The sequence below is a fragment of the Furipterus horrens genome, unplaced genomic scaffold (assembly GCF_987537825.1).
Source record: "Furipterus horrens unplaced genomic scaffold, mFurHor1.1.pri manual_scaffold_5, whole genome shotgun sequence".
Taxonomy (NCBI): domain Eukaryota; kingdom Metazoa; phylum Chordata; class Mammalia; order Chiroptera; family Furipteridae; genus Furipterus; species Furipterus horrens.
In genome coordinates, this window is record NW_028327175.1 from 142,695,488 (window position 1) to 142,720,008 (window position 24,521).

At 36.4% G+C, this 24,521-nt stretch overlaps 1 protein-coding gene across 2 annotated transcripts in view; it reads left to right on the plus strand.

Moving 5' to 3' along the window:
• Positions 1–24,521, plus strand: part of RNLS (renalase, FAD dependent amine oxidase) — a 275,262-nt gene that overhangs the window by 190,516 nt on the left and 60,225 nt on the right. Inside the window, exon 5 of one of the 2 annotated variants that reach the window (XM_090279268.1) lies at positions 1,905–2,078. The exons of the other annotated variant lie outside the window; for it this stretch is intronic. Coding sequence (XP_090135394.1) covers positions 1,905–2,078 — 174 coding nt within the window. The remainder of the gene's footprint in view (positions 1–1,904; positions 2,079–24,521) is intronic. 2 annotated transcript variants of the gene reach the window in all.

Consider the following 24,521-nt stretch of genomic DNA (forward strand, 5'->3'; position numbering starts at 1 on the left):
TTACTAAATAGCTCACTCCACAGTTTTGTTGCTTTGTTTTTTAATTGAAAAACTGGGAAACTTAGTGATAAGACCCCAATATGTGCTCAACTGCTGGTATTAGTCTTTTTTGCCACCTCCCCCTCAGAAAGCAGTTAGGCATAACATCAAGCCATAACTTTAAAAGCAGATTAAATAATAAAATGAAGTCCAAGATATATTGAGTATAATGAGGCCAATGTCAGAAGATCATTTGTTCATCAAGTAGTTAATATCTTTTAATAAGCAGGAAATGATAGTTAAAAAGAGTGATGGCTTAGACTTACGTGTGCAAAATAATTGTTAGTGTCCAAGGAGAAAGCAATGCCAGAGTTCATTTTGAAGGTCAGACTTACAGATCAGAGGGGACAGTATGAAAAATGAGTACCTGTGCATTACTCCAATATGGTAATTATGGCTTCATCTTGACCCCCCGAGTTGGGAGCTGTGTAACCTAGGGCAAGTTCCTTAACCACTCTGAATCTCAGCTCCCTAGGGACGTAAAATGAGGATGGTAAAATCACCTACCATGTGGGTTAAATGAGGTCTTAGTTCTAAAAATGTTGTAGCCAAGAATGTTATAATAATGTATAAGATTATTGCGGTGCTTAAACAATTCATTAAATACCCTTCTTGTCTTCTCTCCACCTCCTAAAATCACTTCTCTAAGGTTTAGCTAAACTTAGCTGTCATTCCTGAGGTCTGTCTATCCCTATTGTTTTATTTAGGATATTTTTTACTAGCTTAATGAAAATTTTTCATATGTCCCATTTCTGAATTGGCCTGCCTAAACCTTTAAAATTGAATAGTAGAATAGCCTTATTTGAATGCAAATTATTAATGCTGTACATATAGGAACAAGCTATAAGGAGCTTGGAGAGGGAGATTCAAACATGGAGGAAATTTCCTTTTCCACCCCAAGATGAAACATTGTCCCATTTTCCTAAATAATTTCATTTCTATAATAGAAAAAGTGCCAATCTAATGAGCATTTATCCAATGCCAAGCACTGGACTATTTATTATTTATGTAATCCTCACAACACATTAATATATCCTGTACTAGTGTTGCCACTTATAGACAAGAGCACGATAAATGAATAATTAAGTAGCTTGACCAATGTTATATACCTGGTAAGTGGCAAAATCAGAATTTGAACCCAAACCTACCTAATTTGTTTCCCAGTCTTTTTCCATTTGTTAATTATTTACGTCCTACATTTTAACTAGCTTTGCATGTCTGTGTTTGCCTTTCTATACTTTTATACTTTAATCCTTGGTTTGTCTATAATGAGTAGGGTAGAGATCTATAACAAAGATGACTAAGGTGCGGTCCCTGTACTTAAAGGACTATTATAATCCACTGGCAGGAAGATTACAAACCAGCAAATCTCTATAAGACATGGAAGAATTTAAGAGGTCCATGAAAGATGGAGCATCAGTCTTCCCAGCTGTCACATGGGAATAATACTTTACCTTATACAGCAGTTGTTAGGATAGAACGAAATGCTTGTGTCAAGTGTTTAGCAAAGACCCTGACTCATAGTAAGTGCTCAGTATATGGAATCTATAATGTTGCCAGACAGTCCCAGCATAGTAACTAGGATACAAAGCTAGAAAAGCAACTTGGTGTCAAATTTTGAGAGCCTTGAATGACAGGCTAAAGAGTTTGGACCTTCACTATGGTAAAAACAATCGTGCCAAGGTCAGTAATCATTCTGAAAGAAATGAAAGCTGACGCTATTTCACATTACCTTTCAAAGTTCATCATAAGTGAGATGGAATTGGTGGAAACAGTTGGAACTAGTTTAAGGACTTTTGTATTTCATGTACTAAAAGGAAAGATGATATTTTCAAGTTTGATGTCCTGTGCTTTTTCTTCCACAGTAATTAGCGAATGCCAAAGGCAACAATTGGAGTCAGTGAGCTACTCCTCTCGCTACGCTCTGGGTCTCTTCTTTGAAGCTGGCACGAAGATTGATGTCCCTTGGGCTGGACAGTACATCACCAGTAATCCCTGCATACGCTTCATCTCCATTGATAATAAGAAACGCAATATAGGTCAGTACCCTCATTAGTTCCCTTAAATACAGTAACAATGGTGGATGTAGATCATGAAAAATCCTGTTTAATTGAGTGTTGCCATTCTGCACAGAGCAAGTATTTAACTCCAAGCCACAGGGGATAAAATTTAATGTCACATTTGGCCAATAATAAAGTACACAGTGAAACCAGAAAAGTTTTTCAGAAAAATCATTCACAACATGGTTTGTATTACTGAGTTCATGAAAACAATGTCAGAAGGCTTAAGATTTCAAAATGGCCCACGTTCCATGGCTTTAATACGGATTCATCTACATGCAAACATATTTTTCATCATTTGTTTCTTGGCTGAACTTGTTTTTATTTGCTTAGTTGTTTGTTTTTTAATTTGATAAATGCTGCTCTTGTTTCTACGTCCCAGGGTAGGGGAGCAAAAGGTAAAATTTACGCTGTTAGGAAAATCTTTCACTTTAATATAATTTTACTTATTTAATTTTCTTCTGGGAGAGTACATAAAACTACTTTGTATACAATGCAACTTAATGATAAGGAAAAATGTTTCATAAGAGCTTTACTAGAATGGGATAAAATCTGCACTCCACCCTTTTTGTTAAAGATAGTTATAAAAATTAGACTTGAATTGCAAGACCTGATTCATTTCAGGCATAAAGGTGAAAGTATATTCTTATTTGTAGGATTGTGGTGATCCCTGAGATAATGATCTTCGAGGAATAAATTGTAATAATCTAAAATTACGAAATTCTTGAAAGGGATCGTCGTTTCAATCTGTTAGTGTTTTATGATGCAGTGATGGTTTCATTGAGCCATTAGTTAGAAGTCTTGCTTGATAAAATCACCAACTCTTGTCTTGTGGCTTGCCAGAATCTTATAATGATAGAACTGGGCTGGAGTATGGTTTTATATCAGAGCACATGATCTTAGAAAAATGTTTCTTTTATAACTTAAAACTCCCTAAGGGCTGGACTGTTATTGTTAATATGATACCACATATTTGTACAATCAGCAGTTCATGAAATGCCCTGTAACAGCAATGGACTAACCATCTCTTCAAAATTTAATTTAATTTAAATTTTAATTATATTTTCTTGGTTATGGTATTACAGTTGTCCCAACTCCTCCCCCCATTTGCCCCTCTCCACCCAGCACCCTCCACTCTGTCAGGCAATCCCTACACCATTATTCATGTCCACAGGTCATGCGTATACGTTCTTTGGCTACTCCATTTCCTACACTGTGCTTTACCTCCCCATGACTATTCTGTAACTACCTATTTGTACTTCTTAATCCCCTCACCTCTTCACCCATTTTTCTACACCCAACTCCCATCAGGCAACCATCAAAATGGTCTCTGCATCCTTGATTCTGTCTCTGTTCTCCTTGTTTGCTTAGTTTGTTTTATAGATTCAATTGTTGATAGATATGTATTTATTGCTATTTTATTGCTCATAATTTTGATCTCTTTCTTAAGAAAGTCCCTTTAACGTTTCATATAATAATGGTTTGGTAATGATGAACTCCTTTAGTTTTTTCTTGTCTGGGAAGCTTTTTATCGGTCCTTCAATTCTAAGTGATAGCTTTGCTGGGTAGAGGAATTTTGGCTGTAGATCCCTGCTTTTCATGACTTTGAATATTTCTTGCTGATCCATTCTAGCCTGCAAAGTTTCTTTAGAGAAGTCAGCTGACAGCCTTATGGGAACTCCCTTGTAGGTAACTAACTGCTTTTCTCTTGCTGCTTTTAAGACTCTTTATCTTTAACCTTTAGCATTTTCATTATGATGTGTCTTAGAGTAGGCCTCTTTGCATCCATCTTGCTTGGGACTCTCTGTGCTTCCTGGACTTGAATGTCTATTTCGTTCACCAAATTAAGGAAGTTTTCTGTCAAAATTTTTTTCAAGTAGATTTCCAATTTCTTGCTCTTTCTCTTCTCCTTCTGGCACCCCTATTATGCAAATGTTGGAATGCTTGATGTTTTCCAGAGGCTCCTTACACTATCCTCATTTTTTTTAATTCTTTTTATTTCTTGTTGTTCTGATTGGTTGTGTTTTGCTTCCGTGTCTTCCAAATCATTGATATGATTCTCGATTTCATCCACTCTACCATTGTTTCCCTGTAAATTGTTCTTTATTTTGATTAGTGTATCCTTCTTTTCTGACTGGTTCACTTTTATGCTGCTAAGGTCCTCACTAAGTTCCCTGAGCATCCTTATAACCAGTGCTTTGAACTTTGCATCTGACAGATTGTTAATCTCCATTTTGTTTAGTTCCATGTCTCCACCATTCTCACCATTCTGGATGGATGTGGTTCTGTAGTTGTCAAACTTCCATCTAACTCAGTTTTTGACAGTTCTGAGTGATGGTTGTTCTGTATTTTAGCTGTAATTTTGATGTGGTTGTGCGAGGAGGCGAGTCGTGTTTACCTATACTGCCATTTTGGCCAGAGTGCACTAACCATTTTTAACTCTACAGCTGCTTTGTTCTCTCTAAGAAAAAGAAAATAGCCCTTGGATTTCTCATGTTATATGTCATGAATTAAACACTATCCTTTGTGCATTGCTTCATAAGACCTGATGTCTGTAAGGATGTATTCAGTAATATATAATAGAAAAAGAAACCATTTAAACTTGTTTAAACTACATGAGGACATTTGTTATATTATCTGATATAAACTGATCTGTATACTCCCAAAATTCATATGTTGAAGCTTTAATACCCAATGTGATTATATTTGGAGATAGAGCTGTTAAGGAATAATTAAGGTTAAGTGAGGTCATAAGGCTGGGTTCTCAATCCAATTGGATTGGCGGCCATATAAATTGAGGAAGAGAGAGAGAGAGGTGCACACACTGAGGAAAGGCCAAGTGAGGATAGTTATAAGGTGAGAAGGTGAGCTGTTTGCAAGCCAGGAAGAGTTCTCACCAAAAACCAAATCAGTCAGTACCCTGTTGTTGCACTTCCCAACTTCTAGAACTGAGAGAAATAAATTTCTGGTGTTTAAGCCAGCCAGTCTATGGTATTTTGTTATGACAGCCCAAGCTTACTGATACATTACCTACAGGGAAGAAGTTGGGAAACTTCAGGATTGGTTGATTCAAGAACTGAGCAATATCTTCAAGGACCTGTACTCTGTCTTCCACTTTTTATGTTGACATCCTCAAAGGACTAGTAGAGAGATAGCAATAACTGTGGATTCACGTCAAGACCCAACAACATGCTTAAGAAGAAGAGGGACTATTGCTGTCTAAGAATCAAGAAAATATTTCCAGAAACTCCTCAACTGATTTTATCCTGTATCTCATAGGTCAAAATTGGGTTACTCAAGCAGTCTGAAACAAGCTACTGGCAAAGAGGAAGACTATTGTGATGAGCCTAGAAAAATTAAGATTTATTCCTGAAAATGTTATTAGGATAATTTTCTCTTTAACCATGTGAGGAGTAGATACCTGAACAAAATAGGGTTTTTGTTTGTTTGTTTGTTTGTTTGTTTTGGCAGAAAGAACAAAGTAGTGAATGCTGGGTTGGCAACAAATAATGCCTTTTCTCTTCAAGTACATTCACATCTTATGTGGGAGGCAAAGTTCTAAATTTGGTACATAAAGAGAAGAATCGTGTATATTCAAAATTATCTTTGAAAATCCCTTGAAACTACATGACATTTTGGAAAGTGATGTAACTTGCAGTAAATTCAGTATTTTTCCAACAAAGATTTCAGTTTCTTTGGGTAAGGCCAGATGTAATACTTGGTTTTCTTTTATAGGGCAGAGTGATATTTTCTACTATGAAAGGCATACAGGAAAGAAAGAAATAGCAGTCATATTTCCTAACAGATTAAATTCTCTGTACAAATGGAGTGGGCTGGTGGGTGAAAGCACCAATACTACCCAATGCAGTAGCAATTTAAAAAAATCATAGTTATGCAAATTTGAAATAGTGTAGCATTAAAATATTAATAACTTCTCACATAATCGGCAACATTTGAAATAATAGAAATACAAAAAATTTTTTTAATGTTAATAATCATCTAATTTTAAAGCTAGGGGGTCAGGTTAATGGAAAACCATGTTTTTGCTACAGCCCGTGGTAGTGCCGCTTCAGACAGCCAAGAAACACCTGCATTCCTGTGTCAGTTTTATTGAAAAATTAATCTTGGATTATGCAAATTTTAAATTATGGGTGGCCTCCAGTAGTAGCATTCCTTAATGTAAAATCTAACTGCCTTGCATTTAAACTATTTTTTCTCATTACCTGGGGCAGGATGCTAAGTATGTCTACGTAAATCCACATAATATTCACATACTGTAACTCCACTATATTTTATTAATATTGATATTTTACTAGACCAGTGAAAGTTATCTCTTTTTTGTCACTTACACTATCCTACACCCACCCTTTATTTGTGTGGAGATATATATAGATATATAGATATATCTATATATATCTATATATATATATATACACACACATTATATATATATACATTATATATATAATGTATATGAATATATATCTGTATGTATCATATTTAAAATAAATATCAATTTGCTGTCATTTAATAAGCACAAATTATAAAATAAAATTTTATTCCACATATTTGTGACTTCTAAAAACAAAAATGGGTTATCTACAGAAAATAAAATAACTCAGAAAATGAAATGTAAGGAGAACATTTGCACACAAAGTAAAAACAAATAGCAGATCCCTTTCAGCCTCTGGTTTCCCTATCAAGCTATTCTCAATGGGAAAGATTCACATCCAAGATAGCACTTGTCCTCCCACTTGTCAAGCAAGTTAACTCAGTATGAAAATCAGTGCCAGAGATGGAGGGAAAGTGGAAAAGCAGCTAAATATATAGCATCAAAAAATAAGCTTTGAAAATATTCTATGGAACATATTACTGGGAATAATATGTCTTATGGAAGTTTCAGAGAAACTGAATTTACAAATATTTGATTTATATGTTTTAAACTCTCAATTTATTCAGTTGAACAATTAATTATTTACAAATATAGACTGAAAAAATCTGTATTGAATGCCTCTGTGTGCCAGGCACTGTGCTAAGAACTGAGGATTCCATAGTCCTCACCCTCATAAAACATAAGGTTTCATGAAGTCTACTCGTGAGAATTCTGAAACATAGATACATGAGGCTCTATTGAACCAGTGACTTGGAATTAAGTAAGAGTCCTCATAAGTATAAATGGATGCACTGGTATATACACAATATATACAATATAGAGTCAACATTCCATCTTTGTTCTGTCTGCTCTGCCCTCTGAGAGTGATGTTTTCACTTGTGGTATTGGCTTCAGCTTCTGACTGTCAGGCTGAGATTTACAAAAGACTTTCAGGTTGGCCAAGAATAGGTCCAGAACACAAGAGGTAGAAGTGAAAGTAACTGAATGTTGTTTTTATCCACTATTAGTGGAAGATGAGAGGGGATGAGAATCAGATGACTCTTTATGATGAATAAATGCACAGATCTAAATTTACAGGTCATAGATGAGAGGAACAGAAAAATGGACAGAGGCTGCCATCACTGCTGCCAATTTAGAAATGAAACAGCAAGGGAAATCTCCCTGTTGGTTTTGTAAGTAGGTGAGGAAGGCCATGTATATAGCAAGAAGTGTAAAATCAGCAGAGGTTCACAAGTGGAAATTGCCACAGTCCCTCTGACCTCCCCATTAACAAAGATCATGTTGACTAGGTGTGTAGCTATTGTCTAATAAAGAAACTGCTATATGAAATGTGATAATATCCAATTTTTGCTACTTATAATTCAATCCTATTAAGAGATGGTTCTTTTATCTGCTTAGCACCTAGAAGAGATTAAATGCCAGATTGGAAGTGGGAGCGAGGAGAGCTAAATTGCTTTGCCTAATTGAGGAGAAAATTTCAGACATCCTGAAACAATGGGGGAAGGCAAGGAGCAGAGAATGGGAAAGAAGAAAGAGAAAATTAGATAGTGAGAAGCTGTGGCTTGACCTGAGGGATAACTGTGTAGATTTGTAACGTGTTGGCCATGTAGTTTACTTTGCAACCCCATTTTGCAACACCCTGCAACCTCAAAGTAGTCCTGGATTGAACAATTTCTTCAAATTCATGGTCACTTTTTACTGGGGAATTGTTAAGTTATCAAGATAGTGCAGGTACTTTCTGAAATATCCAGGATGAAATTAGATAGGAGCTTTATGGTTTCTTTAGGTTAGCCCCTACACAGAAATTTGGAGTTTGCTTTTTATGTGGCAAGCCTCGCATGTGTTTGAGAACCTTATTATGAATCAAGACAGAACTCCTCATCCTTTGGACCTCAAATGAAGCGAGCTCAACTTGATGTTTCCACAATGCCGGCAACCATGTCAATCTGTTGAGAGCTGAAAATTGGGAAAAGGTGCTTCCTGTGGAATGGAACTGTTTCAAAGGATCTTGAAGTCAAGTCCTTTGAGGTCTGAAATGAAGCCGTCAACACTCTGGATTGGAAGCCAGAGCTCAGAATGATGTGCTCTGCTCTGCTTCCCAGAAAGTGCCTGGTTTTCATCATTCTGGAGGTATCTCAAAACCTTTGCAAGTTGAGAACGCTCTTGTAAATCTGTGTAACTCTCAGACAGCTTGTGAGCCTCAGGTCCCAGGAGACAGTCAAGACTGTTGAGCTGGTTGAGAGCTTGAGAAGTCTTCATTCTGGCCCTTTTTTATTTGGGATCTTGACAACACTGTCCCAAAGAGGTGGGAACTTTCCTTTGTCTAGAGATTCCTCAGAAATGATTTCACCATTTTCTCACTTTCAAGAGTTCCTCCTCAGATCTATCTAAATGTCTCGTGAGCTAAAGAATTAATATTTCCTGCCTGCTGCTTTCTCCAGAATTAGAAACTCTCTCATTTAATGGCAATACATGCCACTATACATCATACATGCTGCCCATCTCTTGATTTCTCTTATCTTGATCAAGATTGAAAATAAAAGATAGACACAAACATCAGGCAGAATAAGAGTATATGTATTTAGTGTTCAATAAATATTTGCTTAGCCAGTTGTCCTTTATGCAGCTCTGAGATATCCTTCCCAACTCCTGAAATAACACTGACAATTAATACTTAAGCACTGGCCACCCACTTAGCAGGCAAGAAAAGGTAATGGCTAGTCACCAAATTATTCATCCTAAGACAATCTAGGTGTCTGTTCCCATGGCTCTTAAAAGTCATATAAAACAAATAAACTCTCTAATTGCTTAATTTAGAAGCCATTGAAAAGCATACGTGAGTCTTGGCCATTAGAATGATTAGAAGCCTTTTTAGGGGATCTGTGCTGTGTCTACAACATTGGGAATACCTAACAAACTGGATGTATCAATTCTTTTTTTTTTTATTGTTGTTCTATTACATTGCCCCAGTTTTTCCCCCATTGCTCTCTACTGCCTCACCCTCCCCACACAGTCAATCCCACCCTGTTGTCCATGTCCATGGGTCATTTACACATGGTCCTTGACTAGACCCTTCCCTTCTTCCCTCCCTTTTCCCCCTTTCCCCTCTCCTCTGGTCACTGTCAATCTGTTCCTTGTTTCCATGCCTCTGGTTCTGTTTTGCTTATTTGTTTATTTTATCCATTAGGTTCCTGTTATAAGTGAAATCATATGATATTTGTCTTTCACCGCCTGACTTATTTCACTTAGCATAATACTTGCCAGTTCCATCCATGCTGTCGCAAAAGGTAGGAGTTCCTTTCTTTCCTACACAATAGTATTCCATTGTGTAAATGTACCAGTTTTTCATCCACTCATCCACTGATGGGCACTTTGGCTGTTTCTAGCACTTTGCTATTATAAATAACACTTATATGAACATGGGGGCACATAGATTCTTTTGAATTGGTGCTTCAGAATTCTTTGGGTATAACCCCAGCAGTGAAATTGCTGGATCAAAAGGCAGTTCCATTTTTAGTTTTTTTTGAGGAAATCCCATACTGTTTTCCACGGTGGTTGCACAAGTCTACATTCCCACCAACAATGCAGGGGGGTTCCCTTTTTTCCACATTCTCACCAGCATTTGTTTGTTGATTAGTTAATGATGGCCATTCTGACAGGTGTGAGGTGATCTCATTATGGTTTTAATTTGCACCTCTCTGATGGCTAGTGATGTTGAGCATCCTTTCATATGCCTATGGACTCTCCATGTGTCCTCCTTAGAGAAATGTCTGTTCAGGTCCTTTGCCCATTTTTAATGGGATTGTTTGTCTTCCTGTTTTTGAGTCATATGAGTTCTTTATATATTTTGGATATCAAGCCATTGTCCAAGGTATCATTGGCAAATATGTTTTCCCATATGATTGGTTCCCTTTTCATTCTGATGATGTTTTCTTTCACCTTGCAGAAACTTTTTAGTTTGATGTAGTCCCATTTGTTTATTCCTTCTTTTATTTCCTTTGCCCTAAGGGATATATTGGTGAAAATATTGCTATGTGGGATATCTGCAATTTTACTGCCTATGTTTTCCTCTAGGACTTTTATGGTGTCACGGCTTACATTTAAGTCTTTTATCCATATTTAGTCAATTCTGGTGAATGGTGTAAGTTGGTGGTCTAGTTTCTTTCTTTCTTTTTTTCATGTTTCTGTGCAGATCTCTTAACATCATTTGTTGAAGAGGCTATCTTTACTCCATTTTATGCTCCTCCCCCTTTGTCAAATATTAATTGACATATAGACCCAGGTTTATTTCTGGGTTCTCTATTCTGTTCCATTGATCTATATGTCTGTTCTTATGCCCGTACCAGACTGTTTTAATTACAGTGACCTTGCAATATAGTTTGATATCAGGTATTGTGATCCCTTCTACTTTGTTGTTCTTTCTCAAAATTGGTAAGGCTATTTGGGGTCATTTTTGGTTCCATATAAATTTTTGTAATATTTGTTATAAATCTGTGATATGTGTCATTAGTATTTTAATATGGATTGTGTTGAATCTATAGATTAGTTTGGATAGCATGGACATTTTAATGATGTTAATTCTTCCCACCCATGAACATAGTATATGCTTCCATTATTTGTACCTTCCTTCATTTCTTTCTTCAGTGTTCTGTAGTTTTCTGAGTACAGGTCTTTTGCCTCCTTGGTTAAGTCTATTCCTTGGTACTTTATTTTTCATGTTGCTATATAATAAATGGGATTTTTTCTAGTTTCTGTTTCTGATATTTCATTGTATGTGTACAAAAATTGAATATTGACTTTGTATCCTGCTATTTTGCCAAATTCACTTAGTATGTCAAGTAGTATTTGGTGGAGCCTATAGGGTTTCTAGGTGCATTATATTGTCGTCTGCAAATAAAGACAGTTTGACTTCCTCCTTTCCAATTTGGATGCCTTTTATTTCTTTTTCTGGTCTGATCACTGTGGTTAGAACTTCCAATACTATGTTGAATAAAAGTGGTGAAAGTAGACACGCTTGTGTTGTTCCCGATTTTAGGGGGAAAACTTTTAGTTTTTGCCCATTGGGTATGATGTTGGCTGCATGTTTCTCATATATGGCCTTTATTATGTTGAGGTATGTGCCCTCTATTCCCACTTTGTTGAGCTTTTTTATCATAAATGGGTGCTGTACTTTATCAAATGCTTTTTCAGCATCTATTGATATGATCATGTGATTTTTGTCTTTCATTTTGTTTATGTGGTATATTATGTTTCTTGATTTGCAAATATTATACCATTCTTGCATCTCTGGGGTGAATCCCATTTGGTTGTGGTGTATGATCTTTTTAATGTGTTGCTGGATCCGGTTTGCCAATATTTTGTTGAGGATTTTAGCATCTATGTACATCAGCGATATTGGCCTGAAGTTCTCTTTCTTTCTTGTGTCTTTACCTGGTTTTAGAATTATGATAATACTGGCCTCATAGAAAGAGTTTGGGTGTCTTCCCTCTTCTTGAATTTTTTTGAAATAGTTTGAGAAAGATAGGCGTTAACTCTTCCCTAAATATTTGGTAAAATTGTGAAGCCATCCAGTCCAGGATTTTGTGTGCTGGGTGTTTTTTTGTTTACTGCTTCAATTTCACTAGTTGTTATCAGTTTACTCAGTTATTCCGCTTCTTCTTGATTCAGTTTTGAAAGATTATATGTTTCCAGAAATTTGTCCATTTCACCCAGGTTGTCAAATTTCTTGTCATATAGTTGTTCATAGTATTTTTTTACAATCCCTTGTATTTCTGTGTTATCAGTTGTGATTTCTCCTCTTTCATTTTTTATTTATTTGTGTCCTCTCTCTTCTTTTTCTTCGTGAGTCTGGTTAAAGGCTTGTTGATTTTGTTTATCTTTTCAAAGAACTGGCTCCTGGATTTATTGATTCTTTGAATTGTTTTTTAGTCTCTATGTCATTTAGTTCTGCTCTGATCTTTATTATTTCATTCCTTCTACTTGTTCTGGGCTTTGTTTGTTGTTTCTTCTCTATTTCTTGTAGATGTAGGGTTAAGTTATTTGAGATTTTTCTGTCTTTTTTAGGTAGATCTGTATTGCTATGAATCTCCCTCTCAGGACTGCCTTCACTGTGTCTCATAGGTTGTGGGTTGTTGTGTGTTACTTTTCATTTGTTTCCAAAAATGTTTTGAATTTCTTCCTTGATAACATTGTTAGCCCATTCTTTATTTAATAACATGTTATTCAGTCTCCATGAGTTTGAATGTTTTTGAGTTCTTTACTTGAGGTTGGGTTCCAGTTTCTAGGTTTTGTGATCTGAGAAGATGCTTGATATAATTTCAGTTTTCTTGAATTTGTTGAAGTTTGTTTTGTGTCCTACAATGTGGTCTATCTTTGAAAATGTTCTATGAGCATTTGAAAAGAATGTATATTTTTTTCTTTTGGGGTGAAAGGTTCTGTATATGTCAATTAAGTCCATTTGGTCTAGAGTGTTGTTCAATGCCTTAATATCCTTGATGTTTCTTTGCTTGGAAGATCTATCCATTTTTGACAATAGGATGTTAAAATCCCCTACCATGAGTGTGTTGCTGTCAGTATCCTTCTTGAAGTCCTCCAAGATTTTCCTTATATATTTGGGTGCTTCTATGTTGGGTGCACATATGTTTACAAGGGTTATATCTTCTTGATGAATTATTCCCTTAAGTATTATAAAGTGTCCTTCTTTGTCTCTTTTTCTAGCTTTTGTTTTGAAATTATTTTGTCAGATATATGTATTGCTACCCCAGTTTTTTTATTTCTGTTTGCTTGAAATATTTTTTCATCTCTTTACTTTCAGTCTGTATAGATCTTTTGTTCTGAGGTGGGTGTCTTGTATACAGCATATATGTGAGTCATGTTTTCTTATCCATTCAACTACCCTATTCCTTTTGATTGGAGTGTTTAATCCATTTATATTTAAGGTTATTATTGATAGGTACTTGCCATTACCATTTTTCCCTTTGTACCTGTGTTCTTCTCTCTCTTTCTCTCTTTTTCTTCATCTTCTTAAATCATCTCTTGCAATGCTGGTTTGGTGGAGACATACTCTTTTAGCCCCCCCTTTTGTTTTGGTCTGGGAAGCTCCTTATTTCGCCTTCCATTTTGAATGAGAGCCTTGCTGGCTAGAGTAGTTTTGGTTGCAGGCCTTTGCTTTTCATTACTTAGAATATTTCTTGCCATTCCCTTCTGGCTTTTATTGTTTCTACTGAAAAATCAGCTGATAACCTTATTGGAGATCCTTTATATGTTATAAGCGGTTTCTCCCTTGCTGCCTTTAAGATTCTCTCTTTGTTTTTGAATTTTGTCATTTTAATTATGATGTGTCTTGAATTGAGCCTCTTTGGGTTCATCGTCATTGGGATCCTGTATTCTTCCTAGACTTGTATGACTTTTTCTCTCATCAAGTTAGGGAAGTTTTCTGTCATTACTTTTTCAAACAGGTTTAGGTCACTTGCTCCTTTTCTCCTTTTGGTATCCCTCTGATACAGATATTATACGTTTCATGTTGTCTTGCCTTCTCTTAAACCCTCTTCATTCTTTTTTAGCCTTTTTTTGTTTTATTGCTCTATCTGGAAATTTTTTCCTACCTTGTCTTCCAGCTCGCTGATCCAATCCTCTGCTTCATCTAGCCTATGTTTAATTCCTTCTATTGTGTTCTTCGTTTCAGAAATTTTATCCTTCATTTCCTTCTGGTTCTTTTTTTTTTTTTAATTTTATTTTTTGGTTATTCAATTACAGTTGTCCCATTTTTCCCCCATTGCTCCCCCCTCTCAGCCCATCCCTTCTCCCACAATTATATTCCTTGCCGTTGTCCATGTCCATGAGTCATTCATATACGTTCCTTGACTAGACCCTTCCCTTACTTATCCCCCTTCTCTCCCTCCCCTCTCCCCCCATCCTTCTGGTTCTTATTGATAGTTTCTACATCCTTTTTCATGCTGGTGTATTTTGCAGTAAGTTCCTTGTAGCTCCCCTGGGGTTTTTTGTAGTTCTCACTGAGCTTGTTGAGTATCCTTATAACCATGATTTTGAACTCATTGTCTGATTGTTTGCTTGCCTCTATTTCATTTAGCACTCCTTCTGGGAATTCCTCCTTTTCTTTCTATTGGGGGTTATTTCTTTGTCTCCCCATTTAGGTGACTCTTCTTGTTTGTTTCTGCTTCTTAGATTGTTCTGCTTTGACTCTTTGTCTTCATGGTGTGAACTTCTTTGGTAGGAGGCCTGCGGGACTCAGTGGTTCAATCTCCTTGATCTCCTGAACCTGATGCTCTTGAGATGTACTTTATGTTATTTATGTGGGCTACTGGTTGGAATTTGGTTTTGGTAGTTGTTGGGTTGTTCTTTTGTGGATTCTACCTTCTGCCTGGCTGACGGATAGTCACTCTGCCCACCATGTTTTGTTTGCTGTTGTAGAGGTGCTGCCAGAACAAAACCAAACAGCCCAGGAAATAAACCCACACCTGCAAAAATATTCCCCACCCATAAGCACACTGTCAATAGCAATGAGCCAGTATTAATAAACATGTAAAGTGATTAAGACTATTATAAGAAAGGAAAAGTGAATATGGGATGATTAATGGAAAGTAAAATGATTTTGAGAGGATAGAGGGAGGAGCAATAATAAGAGTGAAGACTAGAGACAAGGCAATGAAAGAAAGAAAAAGTTACATCATAAATTAAAAAAAGGGAAAGAAGAAGACAGAATGAAGTAAGAGAATGGAAGTGTATAACATTAGGTTTAAAAAGAAATTTAAAAATACAAATAGTGAAAGAGAGAAAAAAAAAGATAGCAACTGAAATGGAGAAAAAGATCCACCACAACACTATCAACAATAATGAGCAAAGATTAGTATAGATGGGATGGGAATAATAAGGAAAGAAAGAAAGAAAGATGAAAGAAAGAAAGAAAGAAAGAAAGAAAGAAAGAGAAAGAAAAGCTTAAGAGATGTCGAGGTAAGGGAAGTGATTTTGAGAAGATAGAAGGCAAAGGAATACTAAGAGTGAGAAATGTAAACAAGGATAAGGCAGGGGAAAATTCAATTTAAAATGAAGAAAAGAAAAGAAAGGGCAGGAGGAATGCAAAATTGAATAAGAGAAGGGAACAGTAAAGTTTGAGATTTGAAATACAAAGATAGTGAAGATCTAGGAATAAATCAAAGAAATGTAACAACCACCACCATATCCACAGCTAACAAGCTAAGACTGATCGAAGTGGAGAGAGAATAAGAATATTTTAATAATGGAAACAAGAATGTGAGATGACTGATGACAAGAAAAAATGTTTTTTGAGAAGCTGGAGAGGGGAGAAATAGTAAGAGTGCAGTCTTAGCAAGAGAGAAAATAGAATTTAAAATTAAAATAAGAAGAATAAAGAAAAAGGTGAAATGGAATAAAGAAGAGAGGAGCAAAATATGAGATTTGAAATAAACTATAATATAAAAACTAGTGACTTCATATGCACAAACTTGAAGAACAAGAAATGAATGTTAAAAAGCTATGCAGGAGAGAAAATAATGCAAATCATTAAGAAGACCATGTTGGACTTCATCTCAGTACTTTCTAGTGTTGACCACTTTTTACTCTTTCTGGATCTGTCCCTGGTGCTGTCAGATGTTGTCCTAGTCTGGGCTTAGGCAGCCTGTTCAAGACTACCAGAGATCCACAGTCTGTAGCTGTTTCCTTCAGTTGTTAATCTAGTCAATCTGTAATCAGCAGTCAGGTTTAAGAACCAAAGGGTGGAGCAGAGTAATTTCTGTGGGCAGACCTGTTGCTTCCCCTCAGGATGATGCTACTTGGAGGAGACTGCTCTGCCTGAACAATAGGGCTCCTGCAGTATGGGAGATGACTCAACACAGGATCCTATGGGCTGCTCCCTCAGTTCTCTTCCCAAGGCCCCCATCCCCAAACTTTAAGTGTCTCTAGTCCACTCTGTGCTCCCTTCCCCTTTGCCAGAGCCCAGGGTAAGTGGCTGCAAATGAAATTTTATGCATTGTCCCTTTAAAAGGCTCTCTGTAACTTCAGCTGTCTCTCCCTGGCAGGCAGAAACCCTGCCATTTTTCACAGATGGGTGCTATCTGGGTTCCTTTCTGGCTCTAATGCTGTAGGCTGGGGGCCTAGTTTGGAGTTTAGACCCCATAGTTCTCAGGGGGAACCCCCTGGCCATTGGAATTTTTCTCCAGCATTTAAACTGCTGCTTGTGGGAGCCCAGCCAGCCCTCTCACTTCTGCTGTGTATTCCATGCCAGTCATGTTGTGGTGAAGTGGTTTCTTCTGTCTGCCCATGGTTATAAGTCTTCTCTCCAGCTATTGTTCATTGGTTATTCCTGATGATTTCTCCACAATTTAGTTGTAATTCCAGATTGGTCCTGGGAGGCAGTTATTGTAGCTACCACTTAATCCTCCACCATCTTGGGTCCTCTCAATTCTTTATAAAGTGTCAGAGTTATTACCAGTTAAGATCTGGAAATTTTATGGAGCCTTCTTCCCAGAGAGGTACAACTACTCTCACTAACAATTTTACCTTGGTCTCTAGGGATGATACATCTGCTTTGAATGATGCCCTATGACACAGACCTTGATTTCCAAGGTTATACTTCAAAGGATTCCATTGTTCTTTTTGTGAAAGATATCCCTTTTTAATAGTTAAAGAACAGTTGTGCTCCAGCTGAGATATGTAACTTAGAAAATATGTGATAAGTTCTGCAAGTGTGCCATTTCTTTGCCATGGTTTAACAGTTATCCCTTTTTTAAATTGCAATGATATTAAAGTGAAATTATATTTTACATAGGAACACTGCCATAAGTAATAGTTTATATCAACCCAAGTTTGGTCAGTGATTAATTCTTTATTATATAATTCATAATTTGATGTTTTCATGGGTGGTCAAAAATAACCAATTTTATCCTGCATGGTTCTATGAATACTTTGCAATACTAGATCTAGTTTCAAATCATAACTCAACACTAGAATTAGATTGAACCATATTATATTACATTGCTATCTTTGGAAATTAAAAATGGTTGAATACCAGCATTTTCATGTGATTCAACTTAATAGCTCTGTGATCGTGATTAAGTTTCTTACTCTCTCTAAGCTTCACTAATCTGTACTGTAAGTATAAGGGTAATAAAGTCTTCCAGAAATGTTACAAGGATTAAATAGAGTATATCAAAAATCTCTAGAAGCATGCTTAGCACATAGTAGGCACATAGTAAATGCTATCTTTATAGTCCCATATAAATTATTTTATACTTTCATCATATTAGTTATGTAACCTTTTTTTTTTCATTTTGAGAAAGAAGAAGTTTGCCAATAATGGAAATTTAGTTAAATTATGTTATCTTTGTGAAAAATAATAACACATACATTAGGATGGCTAAACAATATCTCATTAAGGTGTTAAATTCCGAGGACATTAGGTTAGATGCCATTCTTTCTTTTTACACAATCTTGAGTCACTTTTTGAATAAGAATAATCCCCCCAAAATTTATACTATAGTCATTCTGAGAAGAGTTAGACACTATGAAGTAAGTCGTCACCAAATCAAAAGGCTGAGATTAATTCAAGAGCAGGTTTCAAACTGACTGCAGAATCTCACCACAGGAAATTGCTTCATCATGTTTCATAAATACTTTATATTAGTTAGCATTTTTACTCTGTCCAGAATCACCAATCCATCATTTTGCCCAGATGTGATGTTATTGAGTCCATTTAGCTTAAAGAAACCTTTGGTTTATTACCAGTGACTTTCTTGTTATTGAGTGAGTTCAGAAGGCTTTGATATGCCCCTTAGGATACATGGGCCCTGATGTTTTTAATGATCATTGCACCTACAGACTTCATATACGTGTTCATTTAGATAATAAGAAGAATCCACATGTACTGTACAGGACATTGAATTCCCTGCATAATATGAATGAATATTAAACATTAGGATCTGAAAAAATAGTGCAATTTCATTAATATTTATAACTGATTTGTGAGACTAGGGGAATTCTTCAGTATAAAATATTCCAAATTCATGTTTGAAAGAATGAAGCATCCATGAATTTAAAATATAGTTTTCCTCACTGAATTAGATTTCTAATATCCAATATACCTAGTGAATTCTTTGTTGTTGATGTTATATAGCCTTACATTATTTAATAGAGGCTGAAAAGGCATTTCAGAAACTCAAGCTCAGTTGAACCTAATCTACTCTTTTTTATTAAAAGCAAAATTCCTTTTCCACTATCTATACTCATAATAATGGTTTCTTAGAGTAGCTAACAATATTATAAAAATTTTAGTTCCTTTGATTCAAAAAATTTTACCAAATTACTCAGACTTAATCTTGGGCTTTTTTTCCTGTCAAAATTTAACAGAAAGAATAATTTCACTGGTCTTATTACTAAAGAAGATAACAATGTCCACAGTAAACCAGTAAGTTTCCTCTATGAAAAGAGCCAGAAACATTTTGACATTTATCATAAATAAGAACTTCATTATCTGATCAATCTGAGTCTATAAAATTCAACTTTTTATAATGTCAAGGCTAAAACTTCTTTTTAATACACTAAAAGAATGAGAGCAAAGCTTTAGGTCAAATCCTCCAGCCCAGAGATAGATTTCATCCATTCATGGAATTCTTTTGAACAGTTCCAAATCTAAAGTTGAACCCAATTATGCAACTACAGCGATACAGTGATATCCTTAGAGGCAAACCAGTATGCTGGCTCAAGGGGAAAACTTTGCCCAGTTCAGGAAGAGTCCAATCATAATACCACTTAACACACAAAATTTCATATAAGGCATTATTGCTGAGTAGGCCAAAATAACGATGTATAATAAGGGATGGCTGCTTTTCTGCTGATGAGTATTTGGAAAGGGGAGCATTTTAGTGGACTGTCATCATAGAAAACCAGAGCTTTCTTACAAACTGTGGAAGACCTCCAGTGAGGGCTGTAACACCAAGTGCGAGTTAGGACAAATTCTCTGCTCTAGGGACCTGGGTAGGGCCCAATTAAAAGACTATCGAAACCCTTCCATTTTTCCTTTTAGCAGTGCCAATAAAAGCTGCAACAGGCTGAAAATCTCTTTGTGTCTCAGGATAAATAGATGTTTTCATAAAACTTGGGAGGTCGTAGCCAAAGAAAAAGCTTTTCCCAAACAGTCCCCAAAATATGTGGAGTCCCACTAAATGTGGCCCCTTTCTTTAAGTGGGTAGAATCAATGAAATTTTTAAAGGGATTAATGCAAGGAACATAAAAGAAAAATTATTCTAGCCCTGGATAGGAAGTCAAATTCAGAAAATGCTTGTCAGAGTTGTTTTATTCTTTTTTAAACAATTATATATGTTGAAATCAAACTTCACATGGGCAGCACTGGCTCTTGATTTCCTGCCTTTGAAATTCAGAACATCTTTCTCCTCCAGCCTTCTCTGATTCTGAAAATGGAGAGACTGAATTACTTTACTGATCTTCGTATCTCTAGCACCTGGCATAGTGCTTAACATATGGTAACTTCTCAATTAAATGTTTGTTGATTGAAAAAAAATTAATGAGGGAAACAAAAGATAATTTGGGATCTCTGATCTGAAATATGAGATGCTTTTAAATCCATTGATCTCCTAGCTATATCATTTGAAAAGTCTACTCTCCAAGTAAGAAATATGTGCAAATCAGGGTGGTTAATGGGCAGACCCCTAAATCTTAAAGGCACTGTGTTTCACATATTGTGGCTACAGAATCACATGCAGGTTGAATAGCTCTACTTCTTCTTGTAGCTCTGTCATCTGGAACCCGAGCCCCGAATGTCATAGTGAAAGACATGGAGGAAGCACATCTTTTAACAGCCTTGGACGAAACGTGACACACTTCACTTCCCCTTATAGCCAACTGACCAAATCTAGTTATATGACCCTGCCTTAACTACCAAATAGACTGGGAATTGTCAGGGAGCTCATGGAATATTTAGTGAGCAGGAACTGTCTCTGCCAGAGAATGTAAAAAATATTTCAAATATATATCATAATATTAAACAAAATTGGCCAGATGAAGGTACTATCGTCGTCATCGGCGGCGGCGGCGGCAGCCGTCCGTCTCGAGAGATGATGGTGTAGCTTCTTAAGAGTCTATCTGCACCGCCGAGAATGGTTGTGCAGTCCGACTCGGGAGTGACACGGTATCTGTCTCCTCCCGTGTTGAATCGACATCTTGCGACGACGCTGGAGTGTCCTCTCCAGTGAAGCTGAAGCTACAGAGTCTGGGCAGGGTGATATGGAGGGTCTGCTGTTGCCCATGCAGCAGACCCCCCCTCTCTTCGCAGCTGAAGGGTCCAAGGGAAAGACGGAGTCAATACAACTTGGTTTCAGGTGCGCCGCAGGAGTTGCCGGTGTTGACTACAACGTCAAACCGCCTTAGGGACTCCAGCTCCGGATTTTCTGTCGGGGTTTACTCCCTTAGCCTTTCCCCTGAAGAGGTATGCCGCAAGGCAGCGGAGGTTTTTTGGAGTCAGAGTTTTCCTTCTCTGATGTGCCCTGACTGGAAGATCGAACCAGTGACACTTAGCTCGCAGGCCGACGCTCAATCCACTGAGCCAAACCAGCCAGGACTGAAGGTACTATAAACCTCATATATTGGTATACTATAGATTATATATTTTACCAATTTTATAAAGCCTTGCTTAAATTTTAATGTATCTCACTTATAGTAATATTTCATTTGTTAGTAATCATTAATATCTTACTCTCCTGTCTCCCACAGACACTTTCTACAAATATTTAATGTTACATAGAGAAAAATGCTCATTTAAAACAATTTCATGTTATGACCATGATTTTTCAATATACTTACAAATTTGGATCACTTTAAGGAAATTCTATGGCACATTTCTTTTTATAGTGAAGGATCAGGATCCAAAAATTGACTGTAAGGGAATAATTTTTCCAAGGAAAAGAACATATGTTCTCTTTGCTCCAAAAATTATTTATGTCTACAAAAGTTATTCATCGGTCACACATTCAGTGAATGTTTATTGAACTCCAACTACTGGCCAGGCATTTTTCTAGATGTTCAGGTAAATAAGATAGCCCTCTAGTGCTTCCATTCTACGGGTAACATTAAAACGTATTCCAGGATGATAATAAAAAGTTAGAATTCTTTATAAGCAAAATTTCAACAATGTTTAATCTGATGTTCTTTTTTTCCCTTAATTTATTTCTGCAAAATTTTGAAGATATATATTTTAAAGTCTATACAATATAATGTTTGTGGACTTGAAGTATTGATATTTCTGTGAGACATTGCCTTTTCATCTGATCAGTAATCCTAGTCAGATCTTCTACAGTCTTTGAGTTACACTTACAAGAATATAAAAATGTGCCTTTTTTTAAAGGGACAGTAATAGACTCTGAGGCCATATCTGCTCCATCAAAGAAGGTGGAAACAATGCCCTAATTAGAGATCAGTCACCTGAGGGTGTCTTCCTTATTTATATAGCTTGCCTGAAGACACTCCTCTGGAGAGATGTCTCACAAAACCAGATCTGTGTCCTGCTCATTCATATAAAGGCAAATGCCTAAAGAATGATGGAGAGGGTTGGACTCAAACATGAGCTCTTGGGCAAGTGGAAAACTTCCCTGACACAGATCTTGCTCTAACGGGGATTCTATTGATCTGCGAGGATTCATCTTTTCCATGGTTTGGAACTCTTGTTTCCTTGGTTTGCTGCAATGGAAACCCATCAAGAAATGACTTCCTCTAAAAGGTTAGAATTATTTTAAAATACTCAGAATTTTCAATTCAGTAATTAATTAAATGTGATTGGAAATTCAAAGAAATCTGAAGTCCTGAGAATGGGGGCTGAGGGAAAGCATTACCTAATATTTCATGTAATGGAGAAAGATTTAGAAGTCCTGAGCTCTTATATGCACAATGTAGGTCTGGGTGTGGGGGAACCACAGGTCTGCCTCACAGCTCTTGTCACCCCCCCTTGCTATTTCAGTGTATACACGTGTATTCCCATGTATATGTGTTAATTATGTCTCAAATCACAAAGAAGAAAATTTTTTTTTTCTCTCTTACAACTTATTTCTATATAAGCAACAAAGAGAAGTTTTCAGTAGTGTGAATTTAGAACAACTTTTGTCAGGAGTTTGAAAAGTTAAAAAAGAATGAAATTAAAAACCAGAGCAATGTTGTTCAATCTTTGTAAAACTCCATACCCATAATCTTTATTAAACCAGGCAGTGGAAGTCAGATTCAGATATGGTGCTAAGTGCTTTACTTGTTTCATTGCACTTCACCCTCACAACTCTGATGTAAATATTATTATATTTTTATAGATGAAGAAACTAAAGCTTAGATAAATGAAGTAAAACCTGGACTATTGCCTGAGCTGTGTTTGTCTCTATGTCATACTTTTTTTGATAAAATTAAAGATCTCTATTCTGGAGAGCCTAATGAAAACTTCCCAGGGAGTCTTCTGTCCTACCACCCACCCTTAAACACACTGAGATTGACTAATATCTGGAAACTACTCTCCTTTTTCATATTCTTCCCAAGCTCTGCTTTCTGTCATTTACATATTGAAAATACTAGTGGCTTTTACAATATTTCCTTAAGATGTGATTATAACACCAATATGTTATTTCAAATTTCACTGGCCTCCACCCATCATCCCCTTCTCAGATTTGGGTTAAAGGCCAAATTCTCAATGCATGCTTCGACCACCAGCCCCAGCCATCCTCTTCTACCACTGCCCACCATTAGGAATCCTGGAAGTGGAAGAACCTTGGAAAACTAGTTCTCCTACCATTGCTGACATGGCACATGATATTCACATACACAGCACGCTTCATGAGGATCACTCAAGTTATTAGGTATCCTGAGAGGCCTTTCTTACACTCAAGATTACATATATCAAAATACATGTAAGCAAGAGTAATGTTATTTTCAGAATAAACTTGAATCCAACTTAACATATCTTTAAAAAGCAAAATGTTCATAACCTTGGGTATATTAATTTAACTTTTATTAGTTACAGATAATTTTCCACAGAGCTGTGACATGAGTCAATTATTTATCCGTTTCAGGAGGTGAATCAAGTATCTGTGAGTCAAGAACAAGTGTAGCAGAGCTGAAATTAGACTAAACAAGGTAGTGCTTTTTCTCACCATACTACAAGATAGCTCATTGTATTATTAAGCTTAAAAGTGGGATGGCAGTTAAGACCCTAAAATCTGAGGAAAACTCAAGGATTGAGAAATCTCAGACAAAGGGAAGTGTTTTCATCACATCAGTCTTGTGAGTTCCTAGATTTATTCTCTTCTCTAAGGACCAGGAATTTCTACCCTAGTGACAACATGGAGTGGTTAGGCAAAGGATGAGATTTACTTTTCAAATTGTCTCTTCCACCTGGAACCCCACTTTGCAGATTCATAGAAAAATTAAAGCTGAAAGGGAGCTTAAAAGAATGGACTTTTCTAATTCCTTTATTTCACATATGAAGAAACGGAGGCCCAAAAGGAGATATTCTCATAATTATTTGTTCAAGCTTTCTAAAGAAATTGGTAAAATTTATCTTTATAGACTAGATATATAAATTAAGATTAAGGGCAGGTGGGGGGGGGGAAGAAGAAAGAAACCTAGTATTCATAGGAATAAGCATGCCTATGCCAGACACAGTACTAGATACTTCACATATTTAGAATAGTTCAGGTTGAAGGTGACATCAAACCCAGCTCAGATAGCTTAAGCAAGGAAGGAAAGGAAACTTATTGGTATTGTTCCTGGAAAATCCAGGAGTAAAGCTTCAGGCATGTCTGGATTGACTTAGTCAACATCATGAAGGCTTGGCTTCTGTCCATTTTTTGACTCTATTGTCTACTAAATTGGATTTATTTTTGGTGACACTAGGTAGTACCAAGCATTTCAGTGCCAATATACAAAAAAAAAAGGGGAAATAAAAGGAAGGAAGGAAAGAAGGAAGGAAGGGAAGGAGGGAAGAAAACAGGAAGAAAGAGAAAGGAAGG